Source organism: Hibiscus syriacus, unplaced genomic scaffold (genome assembly GCF_006381635.1).
Source record: "Hibiscus syriacus cultivar Baekdansim isolate YM2019G1 unplaced genomic scaffold, ASM638163v2 tig00116984_pilon, whole genome shotgun sequence".
In the NCBI taxonomy this organism is placed as follows: Eukaryota; Viridiplantae; Streptophyta; class Magnoliopsida; order Malvales; family Malvaceae; genus Hibiscus; species Hibiscus syriacus.
In genome coordinates this window covers 239,919-255,373 of record NW_024063507.1, presented here as the reverse complement: position 1 = coordinate 255,373, position 15,455 = coordinate 239,919, and the positions used below count along the sequence as shown (strand labels likewise).

General features: G+C 32.5%; 1 protein-coding gene across 1 annotated transcript; it reads right to left on the bottom strand.

The window, feature by feature from the left end:
- Positions 1 to 260: 260 nt before the first annotated feature.
- LOC120193035 (2-methylene-furan-3-one reductase-like) lies at positions 261 to 2,127 on the bottom strand. The gene is made up of 4 exons (XM_039195665.1): positions 1,842 to 2,127; positions 1,344 to 1,664; positions 930 to 1,089; positions 261 to 637 (listed from the first exon to the last, which is right to left on the bottom strand). Exons 1-4 carry the CDS (start codon positions 2,052 to 2,054, stop codon positions 372 to 374), a joined length of 960 nt encoding a protein of 319 aa, XP_039051596.1. The 5' UTR covers positions 2,055 to 2,127; the 3' UTR covers positions 261 to 371.
- Between the last annotated feature and the right edge of the window lie 13,328 nt (positions 2,128 to 15,455).

Below are 15,455 nucleotides of genomic sequence, written 5' to 3'. Positions count from 1 at the left end.
TTTTAAATTAGGCATTTTTTTTGCATGTTTTATATATGTTATGAAATAGCATCAAATTACCTAGTTGTGGTCTAAAATCGAATTTAAATTGATCGATAAAACATTATTATATGATTTTTCGCAATTAATTAGATTGGTTTTAATCAATGAATTGAAATTTTAAAGTGAAACAAAATTTTACGGGTTTCAATTATATAATGTTACCAAAAGTCAGTGTGACATCTTTTACCCTATTTAACTATGTATAGGGGTTAAGGATGTTACAAAAAGAGATTTATTTACTCAAGATGGATTATTCATGTAAAACAGATAACATTCCTCTTGATACAGTCGTACGGTTTTACTACTATAATATATAATGATCTTGAAAATCATGGCGTTATAGAAATGACCACTTTTCCAACAACTCGGCCAGTTTCAAGATAAGCAAACGCTTGAGGAGTCTCGGTAAATGAAAACATGCCTTTGGGATCAATAATTGGCTTCACTTTACCACTCTCCAAGAAAGGCTCCAATTTCTCCAAAATGGTTCCATCTGAAGTAAGAAAAAATGAAGTTGCCGGTGGAGCCACTGCACCATATATAGTCACAACATGCCCACCTTCTTTCACTGCCTTCACCGCCCTCTCAGATTGCCCTGTTTTTTTAAGTCCAAAATAAATAAAATATCCATATTAATGATAAAAAATTTGAATAAACTGTAAGTTTACCAACTTAACTATCACTTTTATTTCATTTTAGTCACCCAATTATTTTTAACATTTAATGACTAAAATGAAACGTTATGTATAATTTTAAAACAAAAAATAGTTTGGTGATCAAAACGGAACAAAAGTGATAGTTGGGATACTAAACTCATAGTTTAACCTAAAAGTTTTGATAGGTTCATGTATTCTTATCATGTTTCAAGGATGATATTCGAATATTACCGACTGCATCATATACAGCATCGAATTTCTCTGGCAGATCTTCGAAGTTTTGCTTAGTGTAATCGATGGGCAAATCAGCACCCAAGGTCTTCAGCAATTCTAGTTTTCCTGTACTTGAGGTGGCTGCTATTTTGGATGCTCCATACACCTGCTTAGCTAGCTAATCCAGCATAAAGTTCAATTTTAGTTAAAGGTCCGAGATTTAAATACTAGTCCGTTTTTAGAATATAGGAATAAAAGTGATGTCTGAAACGGTTATCTTACAATCATGATATCTGCAATGACGGTAATAACACCGCTAGTACTACAATTATAACAACGCAACACAAGGAATATAACCGCAACTGAAATTTAAATCACTGATTAAGGTATTGAATATTATAGAGGAAATGAAGTTGGAGACTCAAAATGAACCTGAATAATCATGGTTCCGACTCCACCAGCGCCACCCAATACAAGGAGAGATTTGCCTGCAGAAAAGTGGCATCGTTCAAGACCTTCATAGGCAGTCTCCATGGCCAAAGGCAGCCCTGCAGATTCAATGAAGCTGAGATTTTTGGGTTTCAAAGCCAAAAGCTTCTCTGTAGCAACAGTATATTCAGCTATGGTTCCAAATTGTGTTGGGTGCACGCCCTTCTCATTAATATCCCCATACACTTCATCCCCTACCTTGAATTTCTTAACTAGACCCCCCACTTTCACCACCACACCTGCAACATCAAATCCTGGAATAATCTTCACAAACACAGAGAAAAGAAAGTTAAAATCAGCAACATATTATACGGGTATGTTCAATTTTTTCTAGGTTTTTTTCCCTGTATTTGAGACCTAAGTTTGAATATGATTTTTTTTTTTAATTTCTAGATTCGATTATTTGCTTCCTATAAGAATTTGAATATGATAAAAACTTACAGGGAAAGGGGAATCGGTGTGTTTGAGCATTCCAGCCATTCTTTTGAAATCAATGGGATTGATCCCAGCTGCTACAACTTTGACAATAACTTGATCATCGTTCATTTGGGGTACATCAACTTCGGAGTTTAGTTTCAGAACATCAGATGATTTTCCATATTCAGCGTAAGTCCAAGCTTTCATTTTAGATGGAAGAGTTGCAGTTGCATCCATTAGAAACAAGCTTTGTTTTGATAAGGAAATCTAAGATGAATCTGATATTTGAGCTAATGAAAATGTTTCGGATAAGTTGGGCCTTGTACCTAATATCCTTTTGGTAAGTCGGATGAATATACACCACTCATTTTAATTAACATTTTAATTTACTTTTGGTAAGTCGGATGAATATACACCACTCATTTTAATTAATATTTTAAAACCAATGAATTTCTGCATTGGTCCCCAAAAAGGCCGTGACATCATTAATACATAAGATTATCAACTTAAAATACATATATTTAGCAACTAAAACATGAGATAATATTGTATTAAGGTAAAATGTCAAAATTAATCTTAACATTTATTAAAAGGATCATTTTATTCTTTATTCTATTTTTTAAGCATTTGGCTCACAATATTTTATTTTAGGATAAAATAGGTCCTAACACTTAATAGTATTAATAATTTTGTCTCATTCTTTTTTAGGATATTTTAATTTTTAGGATGCGTTTGGTTCACAGAATGTAAGATTACCGGTGAGAATATAAGATTACCAGGAAATAGAATTACTGGGAATGTTGTATTTTGTATTTGGTTGGTTTAGCATGAATGTAAGATTATCTTGTTTGGTTAAAAAAATAAAAGATTATTAGAATGTATATTTGACCAAATTGTCCTTATTATATATTTAATTTTTAACAAGTTTGAAAATATTTATATATTTTCTTTAAAAAATTTAAATTCATAAAATTTATATATATTTTTTACAAAATTGAAAATATAAAAAAGTTTAGTGAAAAGGCAAAATTTTATTTTAACCCCTAAACTTCATATAAAATTTTAATTATAGACTTTTTTTGTAAATCTAAAATAGTTTAAGGATAAATTTATAATTTAACCTTCGTAGAATTTTTATTATTCAATGACAGAAGAATGATATTTTTGAGAAAATAAACTTTAAGGGAATTTTAGTCCAAAATGTCGGTAATCCAACAATACCTAAGGAAAAGGAGGTAATGACATTCCCGGTAATATATCCCAAAAAATCTACTATTAGTAATAAAATATTACTGGGAATGAGATTCCCGGCCAACCAAACATGGGAATGTGAATTACATTCCCATGGGAATCTCACATTCCTTGAACCAAACAGTCCCTTAATATTTTATTTGAGGTTAAAAATATTTCAATTTTAGAGCGTTAATTGTGTGTTAACTAATGATTTTCATGTATAAAGGGAACTCTTTACCTCAAAGTGAAATATTATGGGCTAAAATACTTCAAAAAAAAGAATAATGATCAAAATAATCATTTTAATAAATATTGGGGACTATTTTTAATATTGTGCCTTGTATTTAATCCTTCTTGCTTGATATTTCATTAAAACCAAATCTGTCAATGTCAAAGCCCAAAAGCCTTATTTTTGATATGATAAATGAAAAATACGTGCATTTTCTTTTTCACCACAAAATATAGGATATAACTTTCAATCAGTGGCCCATTAGATGAAACATCATAATCTGATTTGGACTTTGACACATGCTTCTGCATTTGGGGAGTGTATTTATGGATATCGAATATTACTTAGATTTAAAATTCGGAGTTTTCTTACGGAAGCTGCTATCAATCTGGTGTTAGGGATAACCTACTATTTTACCTCCCCTTACCCCATACATATAAAAAAAAGAGACAGCTATTTTTTAGCTCTTTGCTTTCTTATTTTCTCTACCTGGATCATTTTTCCCCTCATTAGCGGGCGGAGGCACAGTTTTTGGCGCTGGTTGAGGTCGTTTATTTTTTTTGTCTCGTATCTTTGTTTTTCTTTATTTTTAATAAATTTATATTTATGGTACAAATTTATCTGCTTTCATAGTATTTTTTTCTGTCTTTTGGTATGATTTTATTTTCTTTTTCGATCATTTGTCATTTATTTTCTCTTAGAGTTGGATTTGAAATCCATGACTGATCAAGATGACTAATCAAGATGGTGCTCATTTGTTATCTCGCTGATCTTTCCTACTTTGAACCTCGAATTTGGATAGCAATCTGGGATCGTATCTCGTGATGTTTTGCTCTGATTTGCATTTTGTCAATGGTCTTTCAGTAGTTTAAATTCTCAATTGTGGTTCGTTTGTTGTATTAGTTAGATATGTTCATATCTATCCATTGTTCAAATTTTATGGATGAAATTTTCATCATTTCCTTGTATAGTCCTCATATGATCTTGAGTGACTAGTTTCTTAGTGTTTTTAATATAATATCTCAATTATGTACCTAATTTACGATTTTTGTTGTAAATTTTATTATATAATTTTAGATATTTTCTATTTATTAATAAAATTAGTTGTTTCTATTTCAAAAAGTAGATCATTAAAATTGTGTTTTGTATTCAATTCAAAAAAATTAGATATCTAATTTTTCGTATATTTTCAGATTAGATATCCAAATATTCAAATCCAAAAATATAGTTTAATTTGATAAAAAAAATATTGATTCAAATTTTATATTTTGTTGAATTTATGCAACATTTTTATAGCTCTATATAGAATTATGCATGTACAACAAACAATTAAAACTCTTATTTTTAATGGGATAGAGGTTTAGTGGATTAATGAGTTACTCATTTATTAGGTTAGAGGTCTAAATTTTAAAAGTATAATTTTTATCGAATTTTCAAATAATCCAAAATTAGAATTTAGGTTATTCTTATTTAATCAAATTATCTATTTTTTCCAGATATTCGATTCAAATAATCTGAAAATCAAAAAACGAATTGAAGATTCGAATTTTTAGATTATTTCAACAAATCAAATTGAATCTAATCATATTTTTATCCACACCCTAGTATTGCTTTCTTTAAAAAACGACTCTAAAGTTCTATAATCTTTTCAATAAGTTATAAGTTTTTTTTTAAAATGGATTTTGTATGTTATTGACGAAAACTACATACAAAACGACAATGGTAAGATCCTCATTAAAAAACCGCTTAGACCTAAATGGGGGAGAAAAGTGCACTATTGCCATTATCATGCATACACATGAACACACGAACAAAAATCAGAACTTAACCACACCTCACAAACATCCGAGCCAACAAACACAATCTCAGAACGAGGGAAATTCGAAAAACATTACCAAAATTATAACCAAAAGCTAAAAATCTCCCAGAGTGAAACCTCAACTAGTAAACTAGACAGCTGCTACAAATCAAAGCCCCAGATAACTTATAACTTCACTAAGATCAAGCTTAACCATACCAGCACCACTAAAACTGCCACTTCAACACCACAATAACAGAGAAAGCCTGCGATGGACTTAAATCATGTACCATCGACTACCAAATCATTATGGCTCCAACCTCTTGGATCATCTATAACCCAGATCAAGACCCAAAACATCATTAACGTGTCGAGAATAGGAGTTAGTTATTCTTGTTAATTATTTGTTACAAGTTAGTTGTGAAGGGTTAGTGTAGAATTATAAGGTTAGATGGTTATAGCATCTTGTATATAATTGTAAAGATGACTATATTTGATCAATGAATTCAATACATGAATTTCATTCCTCATTCTTTTCTTCTTAATATGGTATCATTGCCAAATCGATCCTTGGTTTTACTTTGTTTTGTTTTCTTTTTGGGTCCTGGTTCCTTCTTTGCAGCCTATTTTTTTCCCGAGTAATTGTTTAGCTTACCTTTCATATTTCTTTGATGGATGAGACAATTGACTACAATCACCAACTCTATCTTCACCCCTCAGATACACCAGGAACGTTTCTGGTTTCACATCAACTTACTAGTTTTGAGATCTACAATGTGTGGAGCAGATCGATACGAAGTGCTCTCTTTGTGAAGAATAAACTTGGCTTCATTGATGGTGATTGTGTGAAGGAGGCCTTTGACTCGTCATTGCATTCACAGTGGGAGAGGTGTAACGCCATCGTGCTCTCTTGGATTTTGAAGCCGTAAGCCATGAATTGTCTGTTGGAATCATTTTTGCTCCCAACCGCTTATGGTTGGAGTGATTTAAAAGAATGCTTTGACAAGATAGATGACTCTAGGGTTTTCTTTTTACATCGTGAAATTGTAACTGTTCATCAAGGGGATTCCGTTGTCTCTGCCTATTTCACATAATTAAAAGCCTTATGAGATGAATATGGTGCTATTTTTCCAATGTCAAATTACAATATTGATGGAAATCAGCAGGTTGTAAGGCATCTTGCTCAACAGCATTTGTTTTAGTTTCTCATGGGGCTTAATGATTCCTACACTCATACCAGAAGTTAAATCTTTCTTGTTCAATCTCTTCTTTCAGTAAATTAGGTCTATTCGATGATTGCTTATGAAGAATCTCAACGGATTCATCTCTCTAATATATCACCATCATAACTTACTATTATGCTTTCTCGAGTCTCTAGGAATTCTGATAAGAAGCGCTACACTAGCATTTTTTAGTACTGCAAAATTAAGGGCATCATCGTGATACTTGTTATCGTTTAATAGGATTTCCTCCCGAGCAGGATTGATTTTAAATAGCGTTCGCGTTCACATTTCCGGACACGTCGCATTTAGCACGGTTGTGGATATAACAGATGCTATTGCGATCATTGTGGATATCACGAAAATAACGGAATAATAGAGGAATAGTGGTCCGCTATTGGCGCAATTGGTCGCTATCCGTTAAATTACGGCCGCAATCCGCCGCTATTGGTGTCATCCTGCTTCATACCGTTATTTTTCGCGATAGCGGTTTCAAACACCGCCGCGACCGCGATATCTCTATTCAACCACTTTTTGAAATCCTGCTCTCGAGTTCAAGTTTACTTATAAGAAAGGGGTTCATGAAGCCATGGTGGATTCTAGTACACTTTTTGAGTCTACTTTGGTTGACGGTTCTTCTTTTTCTATTGCCCATCTCCTAGTGTCCTAGCTTTTACCTCAGAGCAGTATGATCAGATTCTCAGTCTCTTGAATAATTCTAATCAACATGATTCCTTGAAGAATCTTGTAGGGTACGGTTGCTTGAATGTTACCTGCTCACTCTAATTTTCTTTCTTAGATCATTGATATAGGTGCACGGATCACATCATATCTAACTTCCGAGCTTGATATCTCATATTTCCAGTATTTTTCCTCGTTCAATCCATTTACCAAATAAAAAATATGATTTTGTTACTCATATAGGCTAAAAACTTTAGTGAATACCTAAAATTTCTAAGAGAAAAATTTTCTAATGAATTACAAATTATTCTTCATATGTATTTAGTATACCAAAATTTTTAAATTGTAACACCCTGATTTGCAAAGTCAATATGTGATGGTTAACCCGAGAGGTATGTGGACCTTGTGAAGTTTGTAACTGAAGTTATTGGTCGAGTATAAGCCTAATCAGATGTAAATGGGGCTCGAATGACAATAAAAAGGGATTTTTTCATTGTAGGTAAAAGAGGAAAGACCAAAACTGTAAATATCCCATTTGTGAAAGCAAAGCTGATATTTAGGGGTTTTGGGGTGGGTTTGGAGACAGAAGGATTAGAGGAGTTTTTTTTTATTTCCCCATATTCTTTCTTCCCCAAACTCCACAAGTTAAAGAGAGAATAGGTGTTGAGTGCTCAAGTTCAAGTGAGATATGAGAAAACAAGTGTAAAGGAGAAATGAGGCTCATTTTAGGTTTCTAACATTAAGGTAGTTTACTTCTAATCCTTTATGGTGTTATGACTTTTTTTAAATATGATGTTTTGTTAAGGGTTTGGGTGTTTAAGCATGGTAGGGCGTTTGCTTCATTTATGCCCTAGAAGATGTTATTGTTGAAAAGATGGTGTTTTATAGTAATAGATTACCATAAATAACTTTCCTAAGCTTTAGAACATGATTGTGGGTTAAACTAGAATGTTTGAGAAGGTTTTTGGGTGATTCTCATGCCTTATTATGGATTTTATTTATTATAGTATCGATTTTGTTCTTGTAGTATCAATATTATTCTTGTAGTATCTGTATTGTTCTTACAATATTTGTATTGTTCTTGCAGTACCAATACTATTGTAATACAAATATTGTTCATGTAGGTAGTATTAATACTAGACAATATCAAAAGATCTGAAACATCACTCATTACACTCGAATGTTTATATATTGCTATGAAATGTAAAATTAAGCTTGGAAAACGAGTTCTAATTTATGAAATGGCTCAAATACCCCTAGGTAATGTAAATTAACAAAATACCCTTAATGAAAAATAAAATTCAAAAGTATACCTAAAGGTCCACGTAGTGGGCGATTACGAATGATGGATCATTACAAAGGAAAATATACAAGAAATATGATATTCCACACAAATAATGAGATAGAAGAATCATGCACCACGTGAACATCGATAAATTAAAGATATATAAGTTTCCCTCCAATTCAAGGGTGAACAGAAGGGATGGATAATGAAAATGACAAAAGAGGAAGTCTTTATCGAATAACCAACCCTGAGTTATGGTTTCAAGCCAATAACAATATATAAAGTGGGTTGTGATTAACATTAATGGCCTTAAGGGCATAAAACACTAAAGAGACTAATGATCTCTTGTATAATGTTCTAGATGAGGGAACGAGTAAGATAGTAGTGAGTGAAGGGATGACCTCACCTGGTTATGTTGTATAATGATAGTGATAACCAAGCTACATTCTTTACCTTGTGTGGTATTGATTGATGTGTGTGGTCTACAAGCACCCTTGTATGCATGTGTAATTGCATTAATGTTAATTGTTTGGTATCCATAATGTTTGGCTTGATGGTTGTGTGACATAGAGTTAATGTTATGTTTGAGTGGTTATTATACCGTACCGAGGCTATGTGATGATCAGGTTCCCCTCCATGATCTAAACCCAGTGTCTATGTAAGACCAGGAGATCATTTGTAAGATTGGTGGGAATTTTACTAAGGTTATGTGATAATCGGGTTCCCCATATGTGATTGGTGCCTGACGGCTATATGATGTCAGGTACTATCATTATGCTTGTGTGATTATTGTGTGTGTGGCATATGATGTTGTATAGTGGTATGTTATTATTGTTAGAGACCCAATATATGCATACTCATGGTAATACCCTTAGCGATAGACTAAGGGAAGCATGAGACTCATACTATAGTGATAGAATTATTGAACCTTAAGTAGGTAGCACTTGATTATGATCATGTGTGTGCCTACTACTTATTACCATGTTTTCTAGCTTGTTTATTTTCATTCGCAAGTTAGTAGTTTGAGTTGTTCAAGGATTACTATCACAGTAGGAGTTAAACATTCCTTCCAGATTATATACTGCAACTTTTAGTGGGCGTGTGTATTTATAGGATCCTTACTATAGTACAAAGTTTGTAAACTCTAAGCTTATGCTATTATGGTTTAAACTATGTGTTACTGAGCTTTGGTTTATAAAAATATTTTTATAATGGTTATATATGTATTTAAACGAATTTATGATGTTTTAAATGGTTATGAAAATAATTTTAAATTTTAGTGGTTACCTCGACAAACTAATGTGATACTTTTAGGTTCAATCAGGTTTGGGTGTTACATTTAGTGATATTAGAGCTTAGGTTGAGTCAGTCATAGGACTTAATGGTTAGTAATAGTAAGGTGTCAGTGAGTACATGCCCTTAGGTTCTGGAAGTACTCTTATAAGTTTGAATTCTGACAGTGCTTCCTCTATTTAAATATGTTTACAGAAGCACAAGATCAACTCTTTTAACCTGAAATTATGAGTAATATAGTGAGCTTTGGGAAAGCTCAGTAATAAAAACTACCAGATGATGCTAAAGGCAATTAGATAGATGAAAATCATAAAACTTTCTTATTGATCCAAGCATATACATGTTTTAGTGATGAGTTGAAGTTCATTAATTAAATTATTAATTAACCTTCATGAAACCTACAGTTCAGAGGAAACATTCTGAGAGGATTAAGGAGATTGAATTGAGGTGTCTAGTGTGTTCCCACAGAACCAGAAATAAGTGTACATATAGTTTAAAAAACAGTAGTAGTTTATATTAGGAAAATAGATTTTGAAATCATAGTAATACCCTCATATTAAACACCAATGTGTAGTTCCCCAAAACTGCATCCATAAGGATTTACCCTATGCTCATTGGGTATAAGAGCCAACCTAAGGGAGTAGGGCCTAAGACCCTACCCAAGGGTCAGCTTAGGTCCATAAGGAATTACCATCTTTATTGGAGCTGAACTTGAAGAACTCCACAATACATCCCAAAAAGTACTTCGATGTAAATTAGATTAAGCGGTGAACTGTAATACCAAAATCATGGACTAATAAAATATCGTAAAATGAATGTGATATTTATTTAAATCACATAACTACCTCCACTCGTACACATAAATACTCTCCCCCGGAATTGCATTTTTTTTGTTTTTGGAATCGTGGCTAAAGACATGGGCATGACTTGGGGCACGACGTGGTCTGTCGTGATAGGATCCCATGATCAAGTAAGTAGCATCAATAGTTTCTAATAGGTCTAGTTAGCATTTTCTAGAAAGAGGAAGGACGAAATTGCTTTAGGATTTTAGGTTTAAATTTTCAAGATAAATAGTTTGGATAAATCTTTTGAATTATTATTTAGATATTTTATTTTACTTTGAACATTTTCTTTATATTTAGGAAGTTTATCTCTTACAATTCTCTAGGCTATAAATATCATATTAGGGTGAAGCTTGAAAAATGTACTGAATTTGATTTTGTTCTTTGGGGTTGTTTTCATAAAATGTTTACTTTTTCTTCCATCTCTGTTTTTACTTTAGTTTTTTATTTTCTTTTTAAAAAAATGCTATGCATGATTTCCGTCATGCTTATCTAAATTTCTATTTAGCAAAAAGGATTAGCGATGACTCAATTCTGTTTGTGAGAAATTAAAAACACTTAACAACTTCAAATTACATTCTTGACTTTATGAAAACTTGATTTGGAAAACGACCATATCTTTAATAATCTTACAACTCTCATTTCAAAAAGATGTCGTTGATTTCAAGCAAGGGTGTTTTGATTTACAATTTATGATGAAAAATTAGTTGGTCATAATTCAACTTCATATGAACAAACCTAGCGACAGTCCACTAAGGTGAATCGAGATAAGATTTGATTCTCATTGAGACATCATAACCCAAGTTGGGCTTTTCTAGGACTTAAAGTTGTATTTGTGCTAACAGTGATAGTTGTGGTCAGTCGAAACAAGGACTAAATTCAGTAGATAGACTTGGGAAAATCAATTTATCAAAGAGGAAAGTAAATTACAAGGGTTGGGCCTTGTAGATTGTAACCGACATGTTTCTCAAAGTAAAATCTCTTTCGATATTCAATTGGTATTGAGGCAAACCGAAGCTTGAGGAAATTTTTCATCTTATTGAATTCTTCTTAAAATTTACATTTATTTTATTCCATCATTTTTCTAGATTCACATTTATTTTATTTTCTGACTTTATTCTTCTACTTTAAAATCCCTCTTTCCTTTTACTTACTTATTAAATACAGGATCAAAACAACTTAAAGTTGGAAACTCCTTAGTCCCTTCGGATCGACCTTTCTTCTCTTTACTACAGTTTTATTTATTTTATTTTATAATAAGGAATATTTATTTGACAGTTACGATGTTTGTCAAATTGGCCCTATTACCAGGGACTTCGACAAAGTTACTGATATGGTTTTGTTTTGATATATGACTAGGTTGCATTTGGGAGATTTAATAGATTGTGAACCTGAAATTGAAGCACTTTCTTGGAGAATATGTGGAGAAACACTTCGGTTAAAGAAGACAAAACAACAATAACAATAACAACCAAATCCAAATTCAGAAGCAACCTCCAATGCTGAAACATAATTCACGTACGAAGAACATGTTCCAATGACTGATCAAATAATTCGTGAACAAGATGCGACACCTATGTACAACAACCACTATACATCACATTCCTGAATGGTGAAACACCATTCGAGCTTAAGATGGTATAATTAATCTTCTGCCGACCTTCTATGGTTTTCCAAACAAAAACTCACACAAACATCTCACAGAGTTTCATATGGTTTGCTTAAGTATGAAACCGCAGGGAGTAACCGAATACCAAATCAAACTCCACGCTTTCCGTTTTTTCTTAGCCAATTTGGCTAATGATTGGTTATTTTTTTTACTGACTATTTCAGGTACTACACATGTTGATATGACTTGATTGTTTCTTGACAGGTTCTTCCCTGTGGGTGAAGGCGAGCGAATTAAGGAGAACCATCTTAGGAATCATACAAAAAGACAATGAGTCATTAAATGACTATTGAGAACGATTCAAGAAGCTTTCTGCCAGTTGTTCACAACACAGACTATCAGAACAAACTCTCCTCTAGTACTTATATAAAGGCTTTCTTCCTATGGAAACAATGATGATTGACGTAAGGAACGGAAGGGCTCTTATAAACATGACTCCAAATACGGCCAGAAATTTAATTTCTAATGTGCCGCTAACTTTTAGCAATTTCATCCATCCAGTGAGCCCATTCGATGGGTTCACAAGATAAGTAATCCATTATTAGAAGACAAAATTGACAAATTGACTAATGTGGTTCAATCTCTTATTGCAGGTAAAACAGTGCAGTCAGATTATGTGGAATCTGCAAAATGTTGGATCATCACACGAAATGTTATCTGATGCTTCAAAATGTTACTACAGCCCATATAGATGTTATAGGAAATTTTCTAGGGCCTCCCAAAGACCATATAACCCACACACCAACATCTATAATATCGGGTGAAGAGATCATCCGAATTTAAACTATTGACCGAATCCCAGACCAAATCAAGCTTATCAACCAAGGTCACCTCCAACTCAACAGTATCAATCCTAAAAATCATCATTGGAGATGATTGTAGAATGTTTGGCATTATCCTAGGAGAAATTTCAGATCAAGACTGAAGCTCACTTTCAAGAGCTCGGCAAACAAATGAGTCAACTAACATAAGTTGTGAGTCGATTGGAGTCCTAGGGAAAGTTGTCGTTGCAAACTGAGCCAAATATGAGGCAAAACATCGATGCCAATATTCTTTGAAGTGGCATTATCATCAAAATTGATAACCCAGAGAAAGTAGGTGCACACTCCCAAAAGAAGAAGAAAGAACTAGAAATTTATACAACACCTCCTACTCCTTCACCTTATGTCGTTCCACCTCCCATTCTGACAAGATTGGTTAAACACGAAAAACAAGCCAAAGAAAAGTAGATGCTTGACGTTTTTCAGAAGGTCTACATAAATATACCCCTCCTTAATGTTATCAAAAAGGTTCCATGATATGCCAGATTTTTTATGGATCTTTGCATGAATAAAAGAAAACTTACCAAGAATGAAAAGTAAAACTTAGGTGGAAATGTTTCTGTCGTAATTCAACGCAATATTCCACCTATGTTCAAGTATCAATGTATGTTTGTGATTCCTTCTAAAATTGGTAAAGTGGGTATAAAATGTGTTATGTGTGATTTAGGTGCATTAATGTTATGCCTCTTTCGATTTATAACTTACTAAAGGCTAAGCCTTTGAAGGAAATAGGAATAACGATCCAGCTTGCCTATAGATTTGTGGTGTATCCCGAATAAGTTCTTGAAAATATGCTCGTGAAGATAAACAATTTGGTTTTTTTTGGAGGATTTTTACGTTATTGACATGGAAGATGTTCGTTCTAATAACACTTTTGAAATCCTACTCGGAAGACTGTTCCTAATCACATCTCAAACTATGATCGACATTAGAAGTGACATTCTTAGTATGGAATTCGACAGTGAAGTTGTCAAATTTTATGTTTAAAAAGTAGTGAAGTATCCCGATTCTATGACAAACATTAGCTTCATTGATATTTATGAACATTTTGTCTATAAATTTATAGAAACTAATTTTTTTGATAGACGAATCACGGGAGTTGAAAAATATTTCGTTTGTTGATTCAGATTTGCACTTAACTCCTTCAAAATCTAAATTGTTACCTTCCATTTTGTAGGCACCAAAAATAGAGTTGAAACCATTATCGGAATGTTTGAAGAACTCATTTTTTGGTGATGAAGATGCATTGTCGGCCATTATTTTAGACAAGATTTTAAAACTAGGAAAGATCCGAAGAAATACTTATGAGAATGTTTGAATATACAAAGACAAAATGAAGGAACTTTATGATCGGAGAATTTCTCATAAGAACTTTCTTAGATGGAAAAAGTGTATGAAGTGGAGGAAGCATCTCTTTCAAAGCCTGTAGTCTGAATCAAGTAATGGAACTAAAACAATGTTAAACAAAGCGCTTTAATGAGAAACAATACATTTATTTTTATTTTTATTTTTTATTTTTTATTTTCAGATGCTCCATGTATTTATATAATAGAACTCGGAATTACGAATGTAATGTTGGTTTGAATAAAATCATGAATTTTGAGCAATGCATCTTACGAAAAACTTTGTCTCAGGAAAGGCAGACTAATATACGGCGTTACTGGATATATTAAAAGATATTTGACAAATTCGGTTTAGCGCTACCAGAAATATCGAGTAATAATAATGTAATAGGTGGAAATCATGAAGAAATATTAAAAAATTTGGCAACCGGCAAACTTAGCTTATCAGTTTGTGTCGATACTTTAAAAAATATATTGATCCATAACAATAATAGGTAAAAAATGACAAAACCGGTCTATAAATGACAAAACAGGTAAAGCGCTACCGGATATATTGAAAGTGTCGATACTTTATAAAAATATATTGATCTATAATATAACAGGTAAACAATGACAAAACCGGTCTATAAATGACAAAACAGGTAAATAGCTACCGGATATTTTGAAAGTGTCGATACTTTATAAAAATGTATCGATCCATAACAATATAACAGGTAAAAAAATGACAAAATCGGTCTATAATTGACAAAACAGGTAAATAGCAACCGGATATATTGAAAGTGTCGATATTTTATAAAAATATATCGATCCATAACAATATAACAGGTAAAAAAATGACAAAACTGGTCTATAAATGACAAAACAGGTAAAGCGCTACCAGATATGTTGATAGTGTCGATACTTTATTATAAGTATCGACACTTTTGGAATTTAAAAGAGAAGAAGTTATAGCGCTAATAAAGTATCGATACTTTATAAAAATGTATCGATCCATAACAATATAACAGGTAAAAATATGACAAAAACTGGTCTCCAAATGACAAAACTGGTCTCGAAATGACAAAACCGGTAAAGAGCTACCGGATATGTTGAAAGTGTCGATACTTTATTATAAGTATCGACACTTTTGGAATTTAAAAGAAAAGAAGTTATAACGCCAATAAAGTGTCGATACTTTATAAAAATGTATCGATCCATAACAATATAACAGGTAAACAAATGACA